General features: G+C 41.1%; 1 protein-coding gene across 3 annotated transcripts in view; it reads right to left on the reverse strand.

Moving 5' to 3' along the window:
- arhgap27l (Rho GTPase activating protein 27, like) overlaps nt 1-19,714 on the reverse strand; it is a 261,659-nt gene that overhangs the window by 19,523 nt on the left and 222,422 nt on the right. For 2 of the 3 annotated variants that reach the window (XM_048614813.1, XM_048614815.1), the window contains exons 5-10: nt 17,355-17,486; nt 12,512-12,598; nt 11,933-12,000; nt 8,974-9,061; nt 6,500-6,604; nt 1,299-1,397 (exon numbers count right to left, since the gene is read on the reverse strand). In XM_048614813.1, the coding sequence (XP_048470770.1) occupies nt 1,299-1,397; nt 6,500-6,604; nt 8,974-9,061; nt 11,933-12,000; nt 12,512-12,598; nt 17,355-17,486 (579 nt within the window). The remainder of the gene's footprint in view (nt 1-1,298; nt 1,398-6,499; nt 6,605-8,973; nt 9,062-11,932; nt 12,001-12,511; nt 12,599-17,354; nt 17,487-19,714) is intronic. The other variant, XM_048614814.1, reaches the window with a different exon arrangement.

The raw sequence follows: 19,714 nt of genomic DNA on the forward strand, positions 1-19,714 counted from the left end.
AGATTTGTGGAGTGGACAGCTAACTGCAGGACATTTCCAAGAATTGTAATCTGGAGGATAATGGATGAGAACATGCTTTGCCTCTCTGACACAGCCACATCCATTTTCCACAAACCACACATTATCTGTAGGCTAGACCCATCCTCATATCTGCCATCATATGGTATCTTTGGTAACAAGAGACATGTGAGGAGAAGCAATAAAAATATCAACAATTCTGGAGCTAGGACATCATTCCAGATACAAAGGTACCTCCCAAAGCAGGGACCACCAACATCGAGGGCAATAACTACATGAGAACACCACAACTTGCAGGTTCCCCTCTAAATCACACCCTATACTGATTTGGAAATATCACCTACTCCTTCAACATTGCAGGGGCCAAATGCTAGGAACACCCTATCACATGGACTGCAAAAAAAAAGATAAATGGCTCAGAAATAGGCCATTCAGTCAAACTAGTCCCTGCCAGTATTAATGCTCCACTTCATCTCTGCCTATTTTTCCTCATCTAAATTTACCATTGTAACCATCTCTCCTCCATAAACTAGTCTATTCTTCAATGAAATATTACTCATCTCAACCACTCCTGGTGGTACTGAGTTCCACATTCTCCACACTGTAAGTGAAAACCTTTCTTCAGATTTGGATTTCTTTCTGACTATGTTCTGTGAATGGCCCGAGTTACTTGGCTCTGGCAGATTGGAGACAAGCCATCTAGTCTTCACACTCACTCCTCCTCCAGAGATCTGCAAATACCACCCCTGTTTCTGGAATATATTTCATCAGAGTTTCCATGCAAATCCTCAGTGTAGTCTTCCCCAAAGAGGGCACGTTCTCTCTAAAGCCACCTGATTGGAACTTTTAACTTTATTTCTTACTTACTACTTTGCATTGACAAGAACTTTTAACTTGTTTCTTTATTTTGCTACTCTTTACCTAAGATGGTACCATGAATGACAACATTGTAAACTTTTCACTGTAGTTCTCTATCCCTGTACTTGAGTACACTTGACAAGAAAACCTCATTCTAATTGATCAAATCTTTATTTCAAAGTGCTCCATCAGTCCTCAGCTTTCTTTTCTCAAAGAAACCGAAAGCCTAACCTTCCAATGCTACCTGAAGTGTTTTTTTGGAATAAGAACAGACATCCAACAGCAATAACTTTGAGTGCCTTGAAGAGTTTCAATGTCCCTTTCTTTTGGTTTGCTGACAGTAAATGTTTCCTCCTCCCAATGTAATCCCCCCCATATCCATCATATGTAAAATACCTCTGGCTGCTTTCTCAGTCACTTACCTGTTGATGGATACTTTCATTGATTATCTTAAACCAGTCCCCGATTACGGACTCTGTATCGTACTGTAGGAGGTACTCTGAGCCCCTTCGGGTTTTTAGCTGAAGACGAGAAAAAGGACATTGTGACCATCCTAAGAGGAGAAACCACTCTAGCTGCATTCCAGGTGTTGCTCTGGGTCAAACAGAGAGGTATAGCTAGGAAGAATTCCTTTGGGTTGCCATTCCTGATCACTGGAAAATATCCTATATCAGGTCAGCTGTGAATCCTTCCCCATCCTGGGACTGAGTAGCCTAGTCATATCCACCCCTCACCTGTACATTGAGACTCATTCGCTGGGTAAGGCACTGGGTACCTACAGAATCTCTCTTCACCTTCTGCAGAAGGGAATATAAGAAGTAGGGTTATCTCCTCATTGATCTACGAGGGCATGTTTAATATTAATCATATCGTTCTATTTATATTTCTTGAAGATTTTTAAAAATCTAATTAGTGTCAAGATTTCATCTTTAATGTCCAGAGGACACCAGAAAAAAGAAATGAGAGTAGAGACTCATCAGTCCTGTAATCTCTATCAGGCAGAGCATTTGAGAGACCACGAGTCAGAAAACCAGCAATAAAGTGTTGCAGCTATATCTCCAATCTGCTGTCTCTCCCTCAGTGACTAACTGCAGTGAGTGTGAGTCAAATGAATACACCCTAATGAGAGGAAAGAATTTGATGCACATGTTGGCCACTAATACAGCACAACATAAATCATCAAAGATGCAGTAAAACCAAAGACAATCCTGAGTGGGAGCCATGACGGACCCACATTTTCCACTAAGTTTGGGGTCTCATTGGCAGATCCTGGCAAATCAGGTGATATGGCAGTACAAGGGAGTCTGAAGTTGAACTGTAGGCAGGGATGGAATACCTCATGTGGGGCCTCTGATTGGCACAGTGTTGCCAACAGGAGACTAGACCCCTGGTATGGCAAGGTTGCCAATGGGTCACTGTGTGGGCATCTACCCCATGGGAAAAATCTGAGAAGTGGCAAGATATTCAGGCTGCTATTGGCTGACTCATGGGTATACCAGCTGCCTGCCACCTCCACCACTGCAAAGCAACAGTAGATGGGCACAGCTGGTACAATATGTAGGTGGGGAGAGGGCATGTGTAATGTTCAGCTGACTGTAACTTGATGACTGATTAATGTATTGTTGGCACATGCACCAAGATACAGTGAAGGGTGTTGTGTTGTGTGCTATGCAGACAGATTGTACCATACAAAGTGCATCAGGGTAGCAGAATACAGAGAGAGATCAGAATTAACATGACAGGTCCGTTCAAAAGTCTGATAACGACAGGGAAGAAGCAGTTCTGTTTGTAAGTGTACACAAACTTTTATATCTTCTGCCTGACAGAAGAGGGCGGAAGAGAGTATGACTGGGGTAGGAAGGGTCTTTGATTATGTTGGTTGCTTTCCTGAGGCAGCATGGGGTCAATGGATGGTTTGAGTGACGGACTGGGCTGTGTTCACATCTCTCTGTAGTTTCTTGCGGACTTGGGCAGAGCAGTTGCCATACCACGCAGTGATGCATCCAGATAGGATACTTCCTCTGCAGCATCTATAAAAATTGGTAAGAGTCCTTGTGGACATGCTGAATTTCCTTAGCCTCCTGAGGAAGTACAGATGTTGCTGTTTTTTCTTGACTGTTACATTGACTTGGGTGGCCCAGGACAGATTGCAGATGATCATCACTCCTAGGAACTTGGTGCTCTTGACCATCTCCATGTCAGCACCATTGATGCCCATGCGGTGTGCCCTCCACTCCACTTCCTTAAGTTAATGACCAGCCTCTTCATTTTGCTGATGTTGATGGAGAAATTGTTGTTGTTACACCATGCCACTAAGCACTCAATCTCTTTCCTGTACTCTGTCTCATCGTTGTTTAGGATCCGATCTACAACAGTGGTGTCATCAGCAAACTCGTAAACGGAGTCGGGGTGGAATTTGGCCACACAGTTGAGTGAAAAGTAGTATAGTAGGGGGCTGATAATGAGTCTTGTGGGGCACTGATGTTGAAGATTATGGTGGAGATGGTGCTGTTGCCTATCCTTACTGATTGCAGTCTATGGGTCAGGAAATCGAGGATCTGGTTACAGAAGTGGGAGCCGAGACCTAGGTCTCAAAGTTTAGAGATGAGTCTGTTTGGAATTCTGGTTTTGATGGCTGAACTGTAGTTAATAAGTAAGAGCCTGATGTAGGTATCCTTGTTATCCAGATGTTCCAGGGATGGGTGTAAGGCCGGGGAGATGGCATCAGCTGTGTACTTGTTGCTCTGGTAGGCAAATTGTAAGGGATCAAAGCAATTTGGTAACTTGTAAAACAGATTTTCAAACTTCACCAACCCTTAATTTGGTGAAATCCTCAGCTACAACATATTTTTGTGCAGGGCAAGCCAGCATTTTCTGAGATTGTAACATTCAGAGCTCACTCAGTTCAAAGAATTGTTGGGTGGTAACTTCAATTCTGCCCAGCAATAGGGCAGCAGTTTTTTGCAGTTTTTTTTATGTCCCTCAGGATAATTCAGTGGTCATTGAAGAGCAGTTCAGAGTAATACAGAGAGTGTAAATAAAGTCAGCAGATAGGAGTGAGTTGTGAGAGAAGACATCATGTTAGAAATACTGATTTTCAGCTGTATAAGAAGGAAAGGTAACTGAACTACATAGGTTATTTGGTTGGAGTGTTCAGAGAGATCCTAGAGCATTTAAATGGTCATGTGTAGTTGGGGTTCAGTGAAGTCCCAGGAGAAAGAGAAGCAATCTCAATGTAGAAATGAACCATTGATCTTATTGCTGAGTTGTATGGTTGGGGATATGGGGGAGAAGTCAAGAACATTTGGATACCTCTGCGTTGTTAGTACTTGGGCAAAGTTCTAGGCAGCCAGATGTTGCAATCAGAGTTCAGGAAAAGCCCATGGAAGTTGTGGTGACTCACAACAGGGGCTAGGTGCTACTAATGGTTCATTACATCTATGAGTGGGGATTAAAAAGCTATGAGCAGTATCTGCTTGCTGCAGCTGAACAAGATGGAAGCTCAGGAATAAAACACAAGCAATGATTTAGTTTGGTGAAAGTAGTTGCTGGCAAAAAGCAGGAATTGTGTCTGTGAATAAATTAGTGGAGTGCAGTTCTCACAGTCCAGGGGAGTATGGACCCAAGACACATGGGTGATTGACCAGAACAGGACAAGTCATTGAGATGGTCCATGGTGGAGTGGCTCTTCAGAGTGAATTACTAGGTCTGATCAACAAAAGTGAAAAATTGTAATCCCTTCTGAATTTTAATGAGATTTTTTGACCCACTGTATTATTAACATTTGGAGAGAGTTTTGTTTTCTTTATTCATTCATGGAATGAGAACATCATGGGCTAGGCAGCATTTATTGCCCAGAAAAGTCACATGTAGGCCAGATCAGGTAAGGATAGCAGTTTCCTTCCCTGAAGGACATTAGTGAACCAGATGGGCTTTTCCCCAACAATCAACAATAGATTCATGGTCATCATTTTACTCTTAATTTACTTATTGAATTCAAATTCCACTATCTGCCATGGTGGGATTTGAACCCAGGTCCCCAGAATGTTATCTAGGTCTCTGGGTTAACAGTCCAGCAATAATACCACTAGGCCATCACCTCCCCATATGTTTCAGTTGCTGGGAAATCAATGGGCTGTCTTGATTGCATTCCCTATTTTTATATGGTCTGTGGGTATTAGATTACATTCCATTACCTACATTGAATACATATTAATTCTGGATGTTAGAAATAAGTTGCACATGTATTGTCTTACTGTTCCAATAATATATAGTAAAGTTTATTGTTGTTTGTTCAAAATCATGGAATCTTGAAGCTTTATTCTCTTAATAAGACCCTCGATCTCATACTTGACTACTTTGGAAATAAAGGTTACCGCCCCAACTCAGATAACAGCATCATTTGGTGATTTTGTCTGGGATCATAACATAAATTTGGTGGTCTGGTTAGAGATCATTAACTGAAATCAAAGAGGGCACTTTATTATTAATCAAATGCCATTTTATAATATAATCTCCTAATAACCCTGGTCGGAAGTTTTTGTTTTAGGTAATTTAGGTAATTACAGCTGCTATAGTAAAACAATGTTAATAATAAAATGTAATTAGCTGCAAGGATTAATAAAAGAGTTCAGACATTGTGCTCATTGCTCAATACAAAGTGCAAAAACATTTAGCTCAAAGCTACAATAAGGGATAACTCACCATGGCTCCTTTAATAGCACCTTCCAAACCCATAATATCTACCTACTAGAAGGACAAGGACAGTAGATGTATGGGAACGCCATCACTGTCCTGACTTGCAACTATAATTGCAGCTCCCTCAGTGTTGCTGAGTCAAATTTCTGGAACTCCTCCCCTACCAGCAGTGCGGGTGTACCTACACTACATGCAGTTCAAGGCAGTAACTAGCCTTCTCGAGGGCAATTACAGTTTGGCACTAAATGCTGGCCTAGCCAGTGATGAACAGATCTTATGTATAAACAGAAAAGAAGCATTAAACACATTTCTTGGAAATTGCTTTCCCTGTTATTTTGGAAGAGAGATTTGATTTAAATATGTTAAATCCTCCGGTTAGAGTGGAATTTGTAATAAATACCTACGGTCTGAATCCACAATTAGAAAAACACAGACTTTAACTTTAAAACAAGTGTCTCACAAACAGCCAGAGAATTTAGGATAAAGGTTGGTAGTTTTAGACAAAGCTGTTTGCCTTTAATTTAACAGTCAAATAAGATTTTAATCTCTTCCTTTATAAAATGTCAGTTTGCAAGGATATTCAGTAATTTCCTAGCTAGTGTGGTGGTCCCTCAGAAACAAGAATGATGTTTGATCACATGAAGAAGCTACACATGGAGTCTTTTAACACTGTTACACTGCAGCTAAAGCCTGGTTCAGGCTGACCCGAAAGCTCTTCCACCTGCAATAGGCATATCAGAAGGATTTACAGATTGAGAATCTATCTGCTTGGCCACATTATGATACACCTTTGATGATTATCATGTCCTAAATTGGGATTTGAACCTGAAACCTCTGACCCAGATGGAGGAGGATTCAACCCATTGGACCACAGGAGTTCCTGATAATTTATTTGCCGCTTGATATTAATAGTGCACATCCTCACCTCTAAGACATTCTTTTTGCTCGATTTGTCCTTTGCTGCCCAGCCAATACTCGCTCCTTTCAGTTCAACTGTATGTTCAGACACAAATTGGCCAGCACCTTGTTTCTAGCCAAAAAGAGACAGACATTCAATATGAAAGAGGCTGACATCAACTTCCACTTGCGTGTAAACTAGTTTCTTTGCTGTGGAATTGCTCTTGTTTCAGGATTGTGCATTGTATTTATGCGGAAGAAAGTGAATTATAACACTGTCATATCCTGACTATTCACCAAGCCTTTTGGCACTCTACAATTAGAATACTGTTGGGTGTCCTTGACCTTGGATGATCTGAAAAGAGATAACTTGGGTGGAAAGAAATAAGTCTGAATTAATTAGCTTCTACAGCATTAATTTTACTTATGGACAGTGTTGTAAACAGGATAATGTTCAATTGGCCATCATTATTAGATATGCATAACCTGCTTTGACGTCAATGGGAGAGAAAATTGGATGTGATATATAATGGTGTAACAGTGTAAACATTTCTCTGGTTTCAATTGTGGTGTTGACTGTTGTATTACAGGAGAAACGGGATGTCAATAAGACAGCTTCTTGGACCTGAAATAGGCAAATTGGAATTCAAATCAGGTTGTGATGCATCATGCTGGATTGATCCTGGAGGTGTGTTTTGCATAGAACTGGTTTACACAAAGCTGAGTTGGTCAAGGCACCCATCTAATTGAAGGTTGTCGGATCGTAATAGGTAAGTTAGTTACAGCACTAATGGGAGTTAGATGGGGGGAAAACAGCAATGTTTAAAAAGAAACCATTAAAAGGCAGCAGAGGAAAAAGCCCAAAGATTTGTAAATATTTTATAGTTTGTGTAGTCAAAGTATTTCTCTAGGTTCTAGGAAAGAACTACAGGTCACTGCCAATACAATATCACCTTCTTCCACATGACTTGACCTAAGGGCCTCTATCAGCATCAAGTTGGCCCCAATCAGTGCCATAGATAACAACAAGCTGGATGCCCACCTAGTACCTGTAGCTTGCCAAGATGAGGTCCAATGCTGCAACTGGGCAATGGCTTTGCAATGGCACAACCTGGGACCATGCATAATCGCTCTGTTGACATGCTGTCCATTTTGGATCCAAGACCAACTTTTTGACCTATTGATGAATTGAGTTTTCCCCTTTTGACCCTGGGTTTATTTGCTTTTCCCAGGTGATGATGTGGTTATGAGTAAGGAAGAAGAGAATCAGAGCATAGAGTAGGCTTGGTGGGCCATTTCTCACTCAGCAATTTTGCATGTTTGTAAATCCAAGATGGACTGCTTAGCATTGAGAATCACACTTAGTACAGGCATGAAGTTAAACATTCATAACAAAGCATAATTTATCTTTATAAATGTGGCAAGGCATAACTGTTAATCATTGCTGATTGACAAATAAATTACAACATGACAAAAGCTCAATTGAAAAACATTCAGAGGCAGTTTTTGAATTTACTGTGGTAACCTAGTCAAGTGGATTGCTGCTGTTTATAGCTGAACCGCACTGTTCATAATTTAATCTAAAAAGCCTATCCATTCCTAACTGAACTTCTAATTCTGTGTGGCCTACATTAAAACACTGGCTATTCCCATCATTCTCTCTGTTGCTCTGACAAACTCTTGTCAACTCCAGACTCAACTGTACTAATGCTCTCCTGGCCAATAATCCATTCTCTATAAATGGCAGCTCATTCAAAACTGTGCTGCCCATATTCAGTCCCACTCCAATTCTGATCACTTGGCACATATTGGCCATGCTGACAAACATTGGCTATTTGTCCCCTAGTGCCTCAAATTCCCAACCTAATGATTAATTCTGTTCTTTCCATCTCTAATCTTCTACAGCTGTACACATACCCGTACTCCACCTCCAATTAATAGCCTCCATTCCTTCACCCATGTAGATCTCGTGCTCCGGAATGGTCTTCCTAAGTTTTCCCTTCAGCTTCCTTCAATTCTTTCATCGCCGATTTAAAACCGGGCTTTTAGTCTCACCTTTTTTGCTCTTCTTTTTAACAAGTACTCTTACACATAGCTGAACATTTTTTCTCCCCTGTTGTTATTTTTCTCCCCCACTTATTAACACCACCACCAGTCAATTACCCATGCTCGCCATTTTAGTCTCTCTTTCTAACATCTCCTTATTGGTCTCAGCTTTGTCTGACTACATCCCTGTGAAGCACATTGGGGATTTTTTTTAACTATGGTACAGATGCTACCTAAAGGCAAATTGTTGATGATGATGATGGCCATAAGTGCTGATATTGATGACTCTAATGGATTGTTTTCAATGGTTACTGGGAGTCGCCAGCTCGTCAGCCAAACAATCCATTCCTTCAGGTTACCCAGCTCAGGCTGTGAGGCTGAAAGTGACACTCATCAGATGCATTATTTCTATCAGAGGTTTACTCTTTGGGGATATTCTAGATTAAATCTCATTACCAAGGTGCCTGCAGACTGATTCTTGGGATCTTTATAAAAGGTCAGAATTCCACCCTGCAGCACAGTCCATGAGGATGCCCAGTTCTTCCTAAAATAAAACGACAAGGATCAGTATCACTCTCACAAACACAACAGGAAGGAGGAACACATTTCTAACCAACTGAGCAAATGCGCCATGAACACTTACATAAAATATTAGTTTAGCAGTCAGCAGGTGAACATTTAGAGACCCTTGATTTTAACAGCCCACCTAATGTGTAGGGTCTGGAAGGGAACATTTTCTCTGACACTGGCTTTTGCCGATTATGTTATCGATACGGAGCCAACAAGGGAATCTCTGCCCCTTCCATTCCCTACCCATTCCATTGCCTGTGCTTTGACAGCTGGGCAAGGTTTACCCATTTGAACAAGGTGTATATTGTACAATGTGGGTCTCTGCGCCGAAGGACTGAACCTGCACCAGTGCTGGCTATAATTTGGAGCCATCCACGTGAGTTCGATTTCCTTGCTGTTTGTTCTTGAAGAATGACCCAAGATAGATTTTCTGAACCCTCAATATCTTGGAGGCTACAAGCGTACAACAGAGAAAGACAGGTCTTCGACTTAGACGCAGACTCCCTACAGTGTGGAAACAGGCCCTTCAGCCCAACAAGTCCACACCGACTCTCACAGCATCCCACCCAGACCCATCCCCCTGTAACCCACCTAATCTACACATCCCTGAATACTATGGGGCAATTTAGCATGGCTAGAGGATTTTCAGATGTGCTCTAATGGCATGGACAGAATCAGGAAATCGATCTTCTGTAACTTAGTACAAGTGACTGAAGTTTAATAGCTTTATTGAAGTGATGAAACCCCATTAGTATTTAAGGTATTTGGAAGGCTTTAATAAGAGAATACTTAACAGGTGTAGCTAGTCATGTGATATTCAAAACTGGCTTCAACCAAGAGTTAATCCACAACCTGTATGTGAATAAAGTAACATTCTGATTACTCAGTGAAAAGCAATTGAATGTTTGGTGGTGGGAATAGTGTGTTTGTAAATCCAGGAACCTGCATGAGGAGTGATAGTAACCATAGCCTGAATGTCAGCACTATTCATTTATTGAGGAACAGCAGAAATTTCCTGCAAACTCCTTGTTTACTATATAATCGCAGTAATCAAAGTACAGCAATAAAGTAGTGCACAGTACGAATGCAGATTACAGGGTCTGGCTTTATGGTGAGTTTCAAATGAAAGGTGAAAATATTGGCAATACGAGTGCAAAGATCAATATCTCAGTCTGCAGCAGACATGAATTTCCAGCCGTTATAACTGAACCTTCTGCCCCTCGGCTGGCCAAATTGCCAACATAAATTTGCTATTGTGTAAAGCTCTATGCGAGTTTATTAATGGATAGAATTAGCTCCCACAACCTGTTGCAGTACGATGCTGGGCCGCATTGTCTGTCCAGGATCAGGAATCAGAAATAGAGACTGTTACCAGGTGCCAAATCTAACCAAAAGTATTGCAAATGAAATTTCCAGTAATGAACATGAAGCCATGTGTGTGGGGAATAACTGTGAATAACAGGAGCAAAGTCATAAATAGTGGCAGTGAAACTCAGAGTAAAGCGAGCAAAATCCTCAGTATTGAACGATACCCCTGAAACAGCAATTCATTGTCACCTTCATTGGTGCCTTTCTTAATTGGCCTGGCGACAGATCTGCTGTATCTCCAGTTTCACAATTAGACCTTCCACTCGAGAGCAGCAGCAGGTTGTGTTCACTGTAAGAAAGTGAAAGGTTGCTTCCCAACTTTCCGAAATCTTTAATTCAAAGGTAGTTTGAAGAGCCACAGAATGGCTTGAGCCTGCTTGTGCACCTTTGCCGGGTAGCAAAGGCCTCTGGGCCTGCCTGGAATTCTGGTCCCCCAGCCAAGTGCATGTCTCTACACACCTAATCCAGCCCTTGCCACCTGCCAGAACCCACAGATTTACTAGCACTGCCTTTAATTTAATTGGTCTCGATCAGGTTTTAACGAGGCTGCTTGACTCCCACTACAAGTAAGTGGGTAACGCTGCTAACCTGACCACGTGAACACGCCAAAGGGAGGATGGAGCTCAAGAACAAGCATGTCAGCTTGTGGTGATATTGTTAGCGTCTCCATACAGTTTTCAAACAGCCAGCCCAATAGATAAAATTTCATTTGGCGGAAAGTTATCTCAACTGACCTCTGGGTATTTAAGGATAAGCAATAAATGCTGACCTAGCCAGAGTCTCACTCATCCTGTGAATGAATGAAAAATAAAATTGCAATATATCTTTATTTAATGTTGGAGAGTTTAACGTAGTGATTCATGTGATTGGTTGCCTTTACCCTGAAGCTTTACCTGACAATGGAGATAACAGTTACTGGATGAGGGTCAGTTTGTCTGATAGGATTAGAGTCTAATATGATGGCTCAGCTAATGGTCCGCAAAAATTGCCATTACTTTACTCTCCTGATTTTGGCATGGTGTCTAACTCTGCAATGTTGGCTGCAATCTATATGGAAACAAGGTTATAAATGCCAAAGCGAATGTCAAAAATACCATCTTAAAACTATATGGCAACCACATCCAGATAATACTCCACCACTTATTAGTGAGTGACAGAATAAAATATGCCAGACTGAATTGAAAAATTTTGTACAAAATAACCAATGCAGCTAGCGTAACATCGCAGAGCTAAAAGGAAACAGTACTTTAAAATACATGTTATATATTCAACTGGTATGATTTACTCTGTGAAACAGTGAGGCATCAGAGAAAAGGAGATACAGGAAGGAATCAGTCCATTATAATGTTTTAATAGGAACATGTTTATCATAAAACCACCTAAACATCCATGAATTCAGCCACGAGTTTAGTTCCTGATCTAATGCAGCTACAAAACTGCATAGAAGTTTCTCAGCTAAATCAGAAAGTCTTCTTACCTCATACGCTTGCCATTATCTGCCACCTTGGCTTTGTTTAGAATTCCAGCTTTGTCCAACGATTGAGACTAAATAATTGAGAAACAGCAAATGAGTAAATCTTGAAATGTGGGAGTAATGAAAGAAGGCAACAGTTCCAAACCAAGCTTTCCTGTGCAGCACCAGCCTTCCCTTTAAATACCTGCATTTAGTGAACAGAAAATAGCCACAGGCAAAGGGTAAATGAAGGTTCAAATCACCAGAGCAAGGCCCTCAAGCTGCAAAGTGTTCCTGCAGAAAATAGTCAGAACCTGCGGAACAACAGATAGTTCCCAGCAACAGCAACTGAACAATAATGGCTCAAAAAGGTATCAGGCGTATGGTAGAGGTTACAGTTTGAAAAGAAGAACCAGATGCATATAAAAAATTTAGAGATAGTGAGATGTCACCAGCAGAGGGGATCCCTATTAAAATATCATGCATTAACTGTAGGCTTCGAAGGGGATACAGCTGCATGTCATTCCTGAGTAATAGGATTAGTGTAAAAGTAGATCAGTGTGAAAGAAGAAATGGCCTCGCTCACAATCTGGAAACACTAACGTGTGGAAGCAGGATTTCAGCACGAATCCCAAGTGCTAGTTCAGCACTGTAATCAGACGCATTTCGCCTGTGCATAACTATTGGTCCCTTAAAGAAACAGAATAAAGATTAATTGACATCAAATCATCGCAGTCAGTTGGTCGTGTTCACATATGACAAATTTGCAGCTGCTTATGGAAATTTTGAAAACAGGTATGGGAGGGCATAAGAAATGGGACCAAAAGCTAAGAGCTCGTCAAATCCTGATGTTTAAGGTGGTTCATTGATTGTATTCCAATTGTGTTTGATTATATACAGCCAGATTAGGGTTTCACATGAGCACATATAAAGAGACACTCTCCTTTTAAAAGACCATCTGTTGTTAATTTGATCTAATTTCATTTATTTGGTACTTCCAAAGAGTGCAAAGGGACATTCAAAGGATCTTGAAGCACAGTGTCCTGACCTTTGGACCAGAAGGTCTGGGTTCAAGTCCCACCTGCCCCAGGAGGTGCATCATAACATGTTTGAACAGGTTAGAAACAATTAAAAAGACACTCACTGAAACTGTGGGCAGTTAAGTTAGGCTTGTATATGCCTGAAATGGAGTATGATTAATCACCAGCAGGATCTCAAACACAACAATGACACACTAAAAAAAGGGAGGATGCTTGTGTTTCTATTAGGGACCATGACTCAAACCTCAAAAATGGTCAACATGGAAACATGGGGACTCAGAATGCAATCACTACTGTCTCTGATATGTCCAGTATTTAGTAAAGTCACTCAGTGGGAACATTAGTGACTAAATGGAATGAATGGTGCTGCTTCCTTATTCCTGTCATTTTTCAGACAGGCTAGTGACTCAAAACTTCATTATTTCAACTGTCTTCAGAAATCTGGTAGGAGGATGACAGAAGATAGTTGTGTTGAAATGCCCTGGAATAAAATTACACAAACACACGAGCCAATTAACATAGACTTCCCAACCAATGGGTAAATATAAACATATATCATTGCACAATCTCTGATATTTTGGAGAGAATATATCCAGTCTATTTTGCTTTGCATATTCATCAAGCAATGGAGTTCATCCCATGATCCATCCTCAACAGTATACATCATTTGAGTCTTGATACAAAGTCCATTTTTAAGCCCATTCTGGAGTCACATTTTGAATTCTTTGCTAATTGGATGATCCATCGTTCAATTCCCCACACACAAGTATTTATCGTGTCCCAGTGGGAGGTCCCAAAAGCATTTATTGTTGAAGTTGCACATTAGTCAGCAAGCTGCACATACAGTTCACTAAATAATCATAAATAGTTCCGAATAGTCTGGAGCCAACTCAGGCCAATAAATAGACAACAAAATGGTCATACTTGTGCCCCCCAAGATCACTGGCTTCAAGATACCTCAGGTGAAGTGCTATGAGAAATTAGAGCTACACAGAATGGCATTTTGGTAGCTTCAGGATTCAGGTCCCTTGTGAATTCTCCCTTTCCTTCATCGATAATTGATGGTCAGGCCCCCAGGTGTCTAAGCCCCAAAGCCTGGAATTCTCTTAGTTTAAAATCTTCACTTCTTATTCCCCTTTTAATGTATTCTGTACACCTTCCTCTTTTACTGCATTTTTGGTCATCACTGCTAATTGGCCCAATTTTAATCAAATCCACTCTTAACACATAGTTAGGCTCAGACCCAATGCCTCCATCTTTGACTCCACGCACGTTTTAAAAAAAAACAGATTATGCATCCTGGAATGGCTTAAGTCATCTTATTACTTTAAAGTTGTGATAAGGTGGAGGGTGTCTGTTAGCTTTAATCTATTGATTCATTGATCCAAGATTCTTTAAAGGGGAAAGAATCTGTCCTGAGCTGTTGTTTGAAACATAGAAATTATGTGGCACAGAGACAGGCTATTTGACCCTTGTATCTGTGCTGGCCAAAGAAGAGCAGTCCAGTCTAATCTTATTCTCCAATGTAAATCCGTAGCCCTGTAGGTTACAGAATTTAAACTGTATGTATAAGTTGTTCTTTTTTTAAAAACTGATCCAGATTTCCACCTCTACAATGCTTTCATATATAAGTTGCAGACTCTCATCACCCTTTGGGTGAAAACATTTCTTCTCAGCTCCTTCTAAAATGCTTCTAACCAATTAAATCAAATCTACACCCCAGATTATTGACTTCTCTGCTCAATGGATTAAGACATTCCTATCAGAGCCCTTTATAATTTTATATACCTTAAGTAAACCTCCTCTCAGCCTGCTCAGTTTTAACTAAACTAACCCCAGCTTGTATAATCTAGATTCCTGACTTAAAATTCTTCAAACCTGGTAACATCCTCCTAAAGCCCCTCTGTACCCTTTCAAGCCCGATCACATTCATCCTGTGATGTGGTGACTAAAACTATATGCAGTTGCCTCGAAATGGCGTATATAGTGTTTTCTATAGTTCAATATAACGTCCACCCTGCTGAGGGCCGGAGTGGAGCAGGCTGGAGGCCCGAGTGAAGTGGAGATGATTTTTGGACTGGAGTCCAGTGTGGGTGGTCAGTGGCTTGCAAGCCCAGTCAGACCTTATGTGGAAGCCCCCGGCGCTGATCTACTGCAATGTAATGTTTATCTGTAATCTGTTTATCCGACAGTAATATTTATCCTTTTAACTTTATTTATTATTTTTCTAACTTACACTCTGAATCACTAAAACTTTTTTTATATTTCTCTATTTTGTATCTAAGATTTGTTCCTACTTACTTTGTACTTAAGATGGCACCGTGAGAGGTGACATTGTCAACTTTTCACTGTACTTCTGTACTTAATTCTAGCTAAACTTTAATTCTATGCTTCAGCTAATAAAGGAAAGTTAACTCGTCTATCTTTTTAATTACCTTATTTCCTAATCTGTTACTTATAGAGTTCTATGGACATGCCCTCCAAAGATCTTCCATTTCTTTACACATCTTAGCATCTGACCATTTACTGTGTATTCTTTGTGTATTGCGTATTCTTGTTTGCCCTTCTCAAGTGCATTATCACATTTTCCACAATGAATTCCAAATGCCACTTCTCTCTCTGCCCGAACACTTCATCAGCAGCCTTATTACTCAACAGCAACCACAGGGATAACTTTTGTATTATATGAAAACTTCACAATCATGCCCCTACATTTAAGTCAAAACCACTGATTGATATTGTGAGAAGCAAGGGACTGAGAACTGAACTGCCATTGGCAACACACAATCGCCCAGTTACAAAAAGCAGCTTCTGACTGTCATCTTTTGTTGGCTCTGAATCAATTTGCCACTTGACATTGGATCCCATGGCTTTTTATTTTTCTGAACAATTTTGTGAAAATCCATGTTAAATGCGTTAGCTTCATTGAATTTGTTGATGCTGTGACAAGAAGGGACAATCAGATTAGTCCACATTGACCAACCTTGACTGATGCGTACCTTTATACCTCAAATGATAAAGGGAGGGCTCTTAGGGCACAGTGGTCGTGTCCCAACCACTCAGCCAAGAGACCTGGGTTTAGGTCCTACCTGCTCTAGTGATGTACAAGAACATCTCTGAACAGGTTGATAGGAAATATCTAAATCCGATGATTTACAGCATCCTTCCAAACATTTCCAATAATATGTCCTCCAACATATTGGTCAGTAGTTTTCCGATCCTCCAGCACATATGAAAAACGATGGTCGGACACTGCACTATTTTCCCTTGCTTCCCTTAACAGGGTATTTGACCCTGGGCATGGCTGACACTACCCAGTTTGAACTAGGCACATCAGGCAAGTGGGACCATTAAATACCGTGCAATTATCCTACCTCCAAACAGCACTCGCCTCAAATGTGGTTTAGTATCAGGAGAATTTACCAAACTTACCTGTTAAAGTTACATTACAACGGCAACAGTTGCTTCAAGGCCCCACAAGGATTGTAAACTCAAGCAGGAGTAAGTGGCCTCAAATTACAATTGCCAGTGCTCTGAGAAGTTGGAGTATTCTTGGTGGACAGAGGTAGAAACCTAAGAAGCAGCGGTATCTGCTAGTCATGTAAAGGGAAATGAGGGATGGCCAATCTACACCATATCAAGGTATTGGAATGTTCATTCCAGAACCTAAGACAGATATTCTACACTTCAGTAAACAGCCCAGGCAACAACCATTCTCAAAATGTCAGTGAAATGGGCCAGAGTCACAACTGACTGACAGCCTTGCCATGGTTCTTCCTCTGGGAGAACGTGAAGGAAATTTAAACACTTCACTTTGTTTCTTGACAGTACGAGTTCCCAGACTCAGCCAAGCTTTTCACATGTGTTGGATGCGTTGAAACACTTTTTTTTATTCCATTTTGAGTGGATCAAGGCCAGAACAATGAAAAGTCTCTTCGACTTGAATTAAAAGGTAGTTGAGCACCTATTTTAAAAGAGGCTTTATAAAACTTTGCCCACACCCCCAGTTTCTAGATTTCCCCACAGGAGGAAATATCCTCTCAGCATCTACACCGTGAAGCCCCCTCAGAATCCTTTCTACTGCTGCTCAGAGGCCTTTCTCAGCTACTTTTCAAATGTTTGTCTGCCTCTGTATCCATTTACTTGTTTGTCTTCACACTACCTCATCATTTCATTACCTTAACAATATCTCAGAGGAGCAGCTCATACTCAATGCCAGCTACTCTGGTGAGATCAGTTTTGGGTTTAGTGTCAGTCCAGCTCCTGAGTTACAGGCTGGCTTCCATAGGGATGGGATGAAACTGGCCAAACTCACTTCAAGTCAAACATAATTGTTCCTGCCAATCCTCATCAAAAAGGGTAATTCAAGCTAAAAGCTCTGTGAAGTTACTCATTACTTCACTCACCTTCTCCTCTGTATTGTAACGCACTGATAGCACTGGTTTCGGTGCGAGGCCATGGCGCCAGTTTGAGAAAACAAGGTTTCCTTCTTGGTCCACTTCATTCCCCGCATTAAGTTGACTGAAGGGAGCTCCATACTGAAGGACAAAGGGAAAGCATCAGTTATTTCATCTGAGCAAACAGGAAAAAATAGCCTAAAGTGATAAAACACTACGTGCTGGAGAAACTCAGCAGGTCTGGCAGCATCTGTGGAGACAGAAACAGATTAAACATTTGAGTCCTGTAAATGATCCTTTTTCTGAACAGTTTTGAAGAACAGTTACATTGGGCTCTAAATGTTAAATTTGTTTCTTTCCACAGATGCTGCCAGATCTGCTGAGTTTTTCCAGTTTTTTTTTATTTTTATTTCAAATCTCTAGCATCCACAGTACTTTCCTGTTAAAAACTAAAATGTTGTGCTCACTACTAATGCATGGATATTGTCAGAGCAAATGAAAATGTTTTCATTATCCCTTGGTAAAGGCCCAGATATACCCTTCTGGAGTGGGAGGAAAGAAGGTGCAACAGTTTGGGGGTGTGGGGGAGAAACGATGCACATAGCAGTTAAGTGAAGGAACAAATCTGAGGAATCAGGAGACAAATCAAACTGGATTGGCTAAACGGTTGGGTCAACAATTTTCCCAAGGCCCAGCTAAACTCAACCAAAATGATGGGAGTGAACAGGAATTTCGTGACAGGAACCTACAACTGGGGACGCCAATGCCAGAAGATCAGGTTTCCTCGTACGGCCCAGAACAACATGCCAGTTTCTCAACACCCAAAAATAAACCTTAAAACTCATCTGCCCAAGCTTCCTTCGGGCCTCAATTCCTCAATTCCAGCATGAAATCATTACTGCTCCTCCACTTACAGCTCTGAGGCAATTTGCAGACAGATCCCAATGACTTCATCAGGATCCAAATAGTCATAGGGTCATTCAGCACGGAAACAGACCCATCGGCCCAACTTGTTCATGCCAACGAAGTTTCTCAATCTAAACTAGTCCCACTTGCCTGCGTTTGGCCCATATCCCTCTCAACCTTTCCTATTCATGTACCTGACCAAATGTCTTTGAGATGTTGTAACTGTACCTGCATCCACCACTTCCTCTGGCAGTTCATTCCACATACGAACCACACTGTGTGTGAAAAATTGTCCCTCAGGTCCCTTTTAAATTCTTCTCCTCTCACCTTAAAAATATGCCCCTAGTTTTGAACTTTCCCTCCCTAGGGAAAAGATCTTTGCTATTCACCTTATTTATGCCTTTCATGATTTTATCAAACTCCATAAGGCCACCCCTCAACACTCCAGTGAAAAAAGTCCCAGCCTATCCAGCATCACCTCAATAACTCAAACCCTCCATTCCCAACAACATCCTGGTTCATTCCTATGGGTGTCCCTCTCTCCTATTCAAAATAACTGGTTAAGAAAAGGTGATAAGTGAAGGCAGCAGGATGAACAAGGGTGATTGACCACCTCATTTTAACTGTGTCCACCTTCAGCCAGCTGGGGAGGCAGTTAAAATGGGCTTTACCATTCAAGATCAGACACAGATGTTGCCCTGGAAGGGTGGGTAGAACTTTTGGAACTGTACCCCAGCTTTGAAGAAATCTTGATGAAAGAGGGCAAGAGAGAATAGGAAATATCTTCATTGAGCTCAAAATCATCTTTAAGCCTGAACAATGATGGGATAAAAAGCACAACACATCATAACCATTCCCAAAAGATGACAACAGCTACAGATACAAACCATCTAATGTTATTAAGATGAACAGGAGATGCAGCACCTGGTTAAAAAAAAAGACTTTTTTAAAAATGAAGAGCGCAAAGAGAAACGGTGTCAAGGTGGACAAGATTGACTCACCGACTCCCAACTCAAACAGCTTAGGTCAAAAGCAACCACTGGATACTTTTATTAAGATATAATCAGCAACTGTCCAACTTTATTTAAAATCTGGGAAACTGGTCATGGTTCTTGAAGACCCATAGGGGATATGATGGCTTAGCGGTAATGTTATTAGACTAGTAATTCAGAGGCCTAGGCTTATGCTGGGGAACATGGGTTCAAATCCAACCATGATGTTTAGTGGTATTTGAATTCAATTCAAAGTTACTCTCAGTGACATTGACCGTGAAACCATCTTTGATCGTTGTTAAAAACCCATCTGGATCACACTCATGTCCTCTTGGGAAAAAGATCAGCCATCCCCATCTGGTCTAGTCTACATGCAACTCCAGACCCAGGACAATGTGTTTGACTTTGAAGTTCCCTTTAAATAGCAACCCATTCAGTTCAATAGCAATTAGGGATGGGCAGCCAATACTG

This window comes from Rhincodon typus, chromosome 30, assembly GCF_021869965.1.
Source record: "Rhincodon typus isolate 14 chromosome 30, sRhiTyp1.1, whole genome shotgun sequence".
Classification (NCBI taxonomy): domain Eukaryota; kingdom Metazoa; phylum Chordata; class Chondrichthyes; order Orectolobiformes; family Rhincodontidae; genus Rhincodon; species Rhincodon typus.